We start from the raw sequence: 7,908 nt of genomic DNA on the forward strand, positions 1-7,908 counted from the left end.
CATATGTGAGCAGTATTTGGGACAAATTAATTTCCAAATCCATTAAAATGTTTACATATGTTTACATATGTGTTAAAGTTTCAACAGCATTGGCCTAGTGGACAGGGAGAGATTTTAATAAAACTGGATTAGAATCGTGGTCCTATCAATTGCCAGCTATGTAAACTTGGGCAAATTATTTAATTTAACCTATTTCATCTCTGAAATGAAGATGAGTATGCTTACCAAAAAGTTGCTGGGAGTACTAAATTAGAGAGTACACAGGTAAAACATTCAGCACAGTTTCTGGCATGGTAGGGGCTAAATATGCACCAGATAATACAAATAAATGCCCCCCAAAATCTTACGTGATATAGCCACTACAATTTTATGTTTATTAAAACAGCTTCCTCAATCTCCTAGCCATGAGAGAACTAGAAAATATAAATGGATCCAATTACAAAAATAAATATACTTTCATAGTGCTGATAGTCTGTGGAGTTTCACTATCTCAGGAGGCCATGGGGCCAAGTATTAAAATGAATTCCGAAGAGAACTGGATAATTTCATGACTGATAATATGAATGCTTCTTTTTAAAAACTAGACGTAATCAAATCTGCTGCCACCAACTGATAGCCATGGGGTCTCAGGCAGAATTTCCTCTTTCTACCCAGGGCACTGCACAAGTAGCCAAAAGCTACTGAGAGCATTGTTATGGTTTCAGATTTCTTATTTCCTCTATTAGGCCCTTGGGAAGGTTTCTTCAGTAATGGACTTTGGATGTAAATGAACGCTTGAAGGGTGGGGAGAAGGAAATGCTTCTGTAGTCAGCCAAAGGATTGTCTACTAGAGTGAAGTTAGAGCAAAAGAAAGATTTGTAAAGTGAAAACCATGAACGAAGGTACATATTTAGAGAACAAAGGAAAACATGAAGGAGAATAAAAAAGAAAATTAATGCATTTTATGAGTAGAAGGTAAACCTTTCTTCTCTTGTGCAGTTTAGACTACATTTGTTTATTTGTTTGTTTGTTTGTTTGTTTGTGACAGAGTCTGTTCTGTGGCCCAGGCTGGAGTGCAGTGGGGCAATCTTGGCTCATTGCAGCCTCCACCTCCTGGGTTCAGGTGATTCTCCTGCATCAGCCTCCTGAGTAGCTGAGACTATAGATGCCCACCACCATGCCCCGGCTATTTTTTCTTTTTTTGTATTTTTAGTAGAGATGGGTTTCACTATGTTGGCCAGGCTGCTCTCAAACCCCTGACCTCGGGGAATCTGCCTGCCTCGGCCTCCCAAAGTGCTGGGATTACAGGCGTGAGCCACTGTGCCCAGCCTAGACTATCTTGGATTGTATAATTTTATATTCTTTCTTAAGTATTATTTTTTTTAGAAGATGCCCATCCCAAATGATAAAAATGTTTGTGATCAAGAATAGTAGTATTTTACTAGATTATTTTCATTTCCTTCAGCTTCTTCTTAAAGTGTTAAGGAAGTCTTATAATTAATCATAATCATGAAATCATTGAGAATGACATTTTTAATAGCACAGTATTAGAAACATGGAATATGGAGTCAGAGAATCCCTATTTAGTTACTACTTGTATGATTATAATGCACTTACTAGTTGAGCCTATATTTTCTCATTTTTAAAACTAGGAATATATAGTAATAATTACACTTTTTTTGGTCTGAATTAAATGAGATGATAGTAACTTTAAAATATTGCAAAGTGAGCCAGATGTTGTGGATCACACTTGTAATCCCAACACTTTGGGAGGCTGAGGAGGGCAGATCACGAGGTCAAGAGATCAAGACCATCCTGGCCAACATGGTGAAAACCGGTCTCTACTAAAAGTACAAAAATTAGCTGGGCATGGTGGCACGTAGTCTCAGCTGCTTGGGAGGATGAGGCAGGAGAATCACTTGGACCCAGGAGGCGGTTGTTTCAGTGAGCCAAGACTGCACCACTGCACTCCAGCCTGGCAACAGAGTGAGACTCTGTCTAAAAAAAATAAATAATAAATAAATAATAATAATAATTGCAAAATGTAAAGAACTTTACAAGTATTTATTTTCACTGTTTTCTATTATTGTACTCCAGAAGTTATAACTCGTAATAGCATTCAAAATAATGCTTATACTTTTCAAGGCAGGCTGAAGGAAAAAAATTAAGCAAAATGAATCAAATTCTAAGAAAGAAACAAGTTATGAACAGTGAATTTCAAAGGACAGGAGAATTAAAATTTTCTTTTGGAAGTACGATTATGAGGGTAAAATGCTAAGAAGGAGTTTTGTTTAGTTACTTTTATGAAAATACTAGTCCGTATAAGCACAATGAGCACAAAAATAGTGACGAAATAAGGAAAATTGCAAAACTTTAATAAAATGTCGTATGTAAATAGTCACTCAAACTTAATTTCTTTTAGACAATAACTTTTCTCTGATATACAACCATACAAAGCACTTATAACACATAGTTTTATTAAGCTAGCTATGTCATCAGGTAAGATTCAATAACAGTATATATTGAAAAAAGTGTCATGTCACCTCTCCATTGCTGGAATATAAACTCTCATAGCCTATAATATGGGCTAGAACTTTGCCAATCAGTGACTGTGCAGCAAATCTAGATTTGTTTTTCTCTTGTATTTATCAATAAGATGAATCCTTTCTTGGGCACTGGTGACAGCATGACTATCACTAGGATTTATTCTGCCAAAAGTTGGCATTGAACAGAGCCTGCGATAGTCTTACATAGCAGTGAATGGAAAGGTGGGTATGGGGGATCAGGGATAGCCTTTAAAATCAATTTTAATTCTGCTTAAAGTTAAATGGAATGGTATGACCCTGCTTGTAGACATCTCTCTGTGGCACACTTCCATGAAAATAAGTTCTATATTGATCCCTAACGTTAGTGTGTCTATTAAACTAAGTCCTTCCAATGTATTTCATAACAAATTGAAGTTTTTAAAAAATATTGTATCATTGTTATTGCTTCATAAGAGTTTAAATCTGATTGTTCTGAGATATGATCATTTGGGGGAAAGGGAGCTTAATTTTCTTCCTGAATATTTCCTGGACAACGTAAAATGCATTTAAGACATAAATTTTCCAGTCTATCAATTGTACAAACTCTTAACCACCCCATTTGCTTGTCCTACTATTTATCCTTTCTCTTCTTTTGTGATGCTTCTCTTTTTGTGGGATACTATACCCTTCATTGCCTTCTTGACCTAGTCCTGATGTTTATCTCCCTTTCCTGAGAGCTCATTTACTTCTAGTCAGGCACAATGCTAAAAGCTAAGGAACGAATCCTAACAAAACACATGTTAGTGTATAACCCAGTCTTGGTAAATTTGGAAAGGCTCCTTGATGGAGATAACATCCAAGCTAAGCCAAAAGGATAAATAGGAGTTAGTTAGCCAGGTGAAAATGGGGGCAAGAACACATTACAGGATGTGCAAAGGCCCTGAGGCAGAAAGAACAGGGTGCAGCTGGGGAACCACTGGTAATTTTATATGGTTTAAATAATATACTTAAAAGATGAGAAAGCATTATAATGAGTTGGAGAGAGAAACTCATGAAGGGCTTGGGCATGAAGAAAACAATTCAGCTTTTGTTTGAAGGGCAGATTGGAACTGTTTAAGCACTTTAATCAGTAAACTAACATATTCCAATTTATACCCTAAGAGTATCTCTGGAAAAAGGTAGAGAATGATTTGAATAGGGTAATTTTAGAAAAAAGAAAGAAAGAAAGAACATTAATTTTCATTATATGGTACTGGTGCTGTTGTTAAATTATGTTTGGTTTGATTTTATTATCTTTAAAAATCTGAAATATAAATCATTTAAATAGAGGATAAGGATGTATTATTAAACCCATGTTAAAATACTTACACCACACAGCTAGCAAAAATCTTGCGGTAGTGTGACTTGGCCCATTGTACATGATTTGTGCAGCTGAGACAATAGGCTGGAGAAATCTTGCACTATGTGTAACTATGTAGTTTGTCATAGTGAAAATGATTTTGCTGAACAAATCTTTTCTTCTCCCAGAGAGTTATATGCTAATTAAAATATCTAATCGAAGAAAGGTACATTCATTTAGAAAGCATTTGTCAGTACCTACATAATCCTCAAGAAGGGAAAGAAGACAATTGAAAAACAGAGCTTCTATTTTAAAATTAATTCTTACTCTAGTTCAGAGGCCTCCTGAACAAGTTAAGTTGAGCATGAGATTATTTAACTAATAACAGGTAACTGCTAAGAATCTCCATTTTTACATGATCAAACTAAAGAAGACAAAGAAGAAATAGCAATGCTTTGTTTGAAACAAAAACTGTAGCTCATTATCAATGAAAAGATTATAGTCCCTGTCAAAAAATTAAAAGTTGCTCAAAACTGTCCCTTCAGAAGTACAAATGAGAGCTATTATTTGAATTAAAGGATAATTCCAACTTTAATAGTTAGAGAAAATAGTTGGAGCTAGCTTTTAACTGTTGCCTTACTACTTCCCTACCTTAGTTCATTTTCTACTATGGTAACAATACCCAAGACCAGGTAATTTATAAAAGACAGAATCGTTTCTTACAGTTCTAGAGGCTGAGAAGTTCAAGGTCAAGGACCCCACAACTGGCAAAATTCTTCTTGCTGCATGATCCCATGGCAGAAGGCAGAAGGGCAAGACAGCATACAGTTTGTGGGAGGGGTGGAGACAGATGGGAGGAGACCAAACACACATCCTCTTATCAGAAACCCATTTCCTAGATAACTAGCCCTCTCCCACAATAATGGTGTTAATCCATTCACGAGGGCAGAGCCCTCAGGTCTTAATTCCCTCATAAAAGTTCCACTTTTCAACACTCTTGCACTGGGGATGACGTTTCTAACACATGAAGTTTGGGGGACACATTTAAACTGTCGCATTCCCCAAGTAGTATGATGTCAAAAAGGATTTTTCTGTCAGCTGAAAAAATCAGCACAAAATGTTCTTACATCTCAGCAATGACACCACTGACACACTTTTTTTTTTTAAGCTAATACTTTCTAAAGCTTTAGTTTTTAAGTTATTCAATTTTCTTGATTGTAGGTAATGTTTTCTTTTTAAAACATTTGATTGATTATATATGCAAATTATAAATATCAGAGTCATTTTTATTGTGTATAGTTGTAAGCTTTCAATTGCACTTAGTATTTTGAAATATGTTATTAAATGTTATGTTGGGATTGTGTTATATGTTTAGTGTCAACTTTATTTTTTGAGTCATGAGCTTTGATTTGGCAAAAGTAAATATTGAAATAATTGTATTGCCATTTTGCTCTGCTACTGCTTTCATTAACAAAAAGTTGATGATGGGGAGCTGAACATAGGTAGTGGTGATTAGAAAGAAAAAAATAGGTGGATTTCAAAGAAAGGCATGAGACAGAATCAAAAAGACTTGGTTATTTGGGAGCTATAGTATATGTGGAAGAAGGAGGGAAAAGAAGACACTCTGCCTTCTTGTATGAACTTTGAGTAGATGCAGTTCTGAACATTACCATTCATATGGAAAGGGACCATGAGAGAAAGAGGAGGAGAGCTGAGAAGAGTGGGAGGGAAAATTGAAGAAAGAGGCAAATGGCATAATAAAAAGCATCACTTCAGAAAATACTGCAGTGTCAGTGATTAAATGTTCAAAAACATCCCATCCCTTCACCATCTCTATCCTGTTTCTTTGGAAGCTTTATATACACCAAATACATTGTGATGAACCTGGGACTTCCTTGAGGTAGCAGAGGTGAAGATATTTTAAGGGAGGTAGAAAATGAATTACAAACAGCTAGAGGCTCATATCAGAATGCCCTACATCTCCTTCAACATGAGTGATCTTGAATCAGACTAGAGTCAATAAGTCAATATCCCTACAGTTTATTGCCAGTAAGTGAGGTTAGCAGTAGTTTCTAATCTTAAAGCTAGGAATGCAGTCTGTGTACAGGAAGGACAAGCATACTCTTGCATTCCCATGTTGAGAATATGAATATATTTTCCCAAAAAGATGATTCTTTTCGGTGGTTATTTCCATAGTATGCCTATTCCTTGGAAACATAGGTTCAATTACCTGACAAAGAACCTAACTACCTTTATTTGGAACTTAGAATACACTTTCCCATTCAAAAAATCTTGTTAGAGGATAATTTAGGGTTGTAACCATTTGGAAACTACTTATACTGTATATTAATAAAAATCAAATTTGAAAATTGTGTGAAGGTGAGTCTATTCTAAGAGCAATAAAGTAGATCACTAAGCTACTCCAGTTTGTGATTAAGGAGACGATATTCAGAATTGCTCTTTGTTTTTTAAGCTTGTCAGCAGTTTAATTTCTGTTTCCTGGTTTTTTGTTTGTTTGTTTTTTGTTTTTGTTTTTGTTTTTTTTGGCCTCTCCCCTGTTTGCTGCATATATAGAAATCCATATTATACTTCATGTGAAAATAAAATTTTATATAGTTCCCTCTTCTATACAAAGTTTGATAATTCTAAGGAGAGGCCTTAAAGTTTTAATCCTCCAATTGTCAAAAAGGCTGGGGAGCATTAAGAAGCTTATGAATGAAGAGTTGAGTTGTGCTGTAATTTTGTTTTCTAGGATTTGAGTTTCGAAGAACCATTAAAAAGCCTGTGTTTGGCAGTGATCAGTTGGTTGCTTTGATACTCAAGTGGCACCCTAATACCTTGGTATTGGCTTATTTTTGTCATGTTTAAAATGAAAATCAGGATGAGGACTTCTAGAGCTTTAAAGCCCTTTCAACTGTCAAATAAAAATAATTTCTAAAGTGTTAGGACATCTTGAGGTCCTACTGTGAACAAGCAATGTAGGTGTTTTCTTTCTAATTTTATTTCAGATATCTCTACCACAGGACCCCTTGGCATGGGAAGCACGACCACCAGTACCACCCTTCGGACCACAACTTTGAGCCCAGGAAGGAGTACCACTCCGTCAGTGTCAGGAAGAAGAAACCGGAGTACTAGCACCCCATTTCCAGCTGTTGAGGTGCTTGATGACATGACCACACACCTTCCATCAGCATCGTCCCAAATCCCAGCTCTCGAAGAGAGCTGTGAGCCTGTGGAAGCCCGAGAAATCATGTGGTTTAAGACCCGTCAAGGACAGATAGCAAAGCAGCCATGCCCTGCAGGAACTATAGGTAAGTCTGTGCTAAAGCACTGAGTTAAAACTGTTGTGTTACTTTGGCTTTATTTTCTAGTGTTCTTTTCATTTTCCTTCCTCTCTCCCTCCCTCCCTCCCTCCTTGTCTCTCTTTTCTTTTCTTTTCTCTTTTCTTTTTTTTCTTTTTTCTTTTCTTTTCTTTTCTTTTCTTTCTCTTTCTTTCTTCCATCTTTCCTCTTTGTTTACATTACAACATATTTTATTACTTGACATTTGACTAAATTCTGAGCTCAGCTAAATTACAATTTAAAGCTATCTATTTTCCAGTTTGAAAATGTAACCTGATTAAGTCACAGGTAACCTGTGAGATCTGTGTTTTGCCCTCATAGTCTCTGGGTCAAGGTAAAGTTAGGCTGTAGATGTTCAGGCTACTCTAGAGGCTCAGCTTTTCTATGCAGCAGTCCAGAGGGGATTACTTGATTGCTGGGAGTTAGTCTCATGCGCATATCACCAACCATCAGATATTGATTGCAGAAAATGAGGTCCAGGACTTCTATATTAGAAACTTATCATGGAAACGACCTAACATGTTACAAAAGAGAACGTTTGACTCTCCTTTTTATCAGCCATTTTAGTTGTCCTCTGATGGTCAAAGGCTCTTAACACTGTTGGGCACCACGCTGCAGGAGTCAACCTAGCACTCATGCATCCACCAGAGAACAATTTTGCATTGTTTCCTCTAGGGGATAGATAAGAACTCAATATTTCTTTTCCCTTTTTTTTTTTTTTTTT

General features: G+C 36.2%; 1 protein-coding gene across 1 annotated transcript in view; it reads left to right on the forward strand.

Annotated features, from left to right (window-relative positions):
* The window catches only part of ADGRL3 (adhesion G protein-coupled receptor L3), an 890,906-nt gene that overhangs the window by 699,557 nt on the left and 183,441 nt on the right, over positions 1-7,908 (forward strand). The window contains exon 10 of the mRNA XM_011949310.1: positions 6,852-7,154. Coding sequence (XP_011804700.1) covers positions 6,852-7,154 — 303 coding nt within the window. The remainder of the gene's footprint in view (positions 1-6,851; positions 7,155-7,908) is intronic.

Source organism: Colobus angolensis, unplaced genomic scaffold, assembly GCF_000951035.1.
Source record: "Colobus angolensis palliatus isolate OR3802 unplaced genomic scaffold, Cang.pa_1.0 Scaffold297, whole genome shotgun sequence".
Classification (NCBI taxonomy): domain Eukaryota; kingdom Metazoa; phylum Chordata; class Mammalia; order Primates; family Cercopithecidae; genus Colobus; species Colobus angolensis.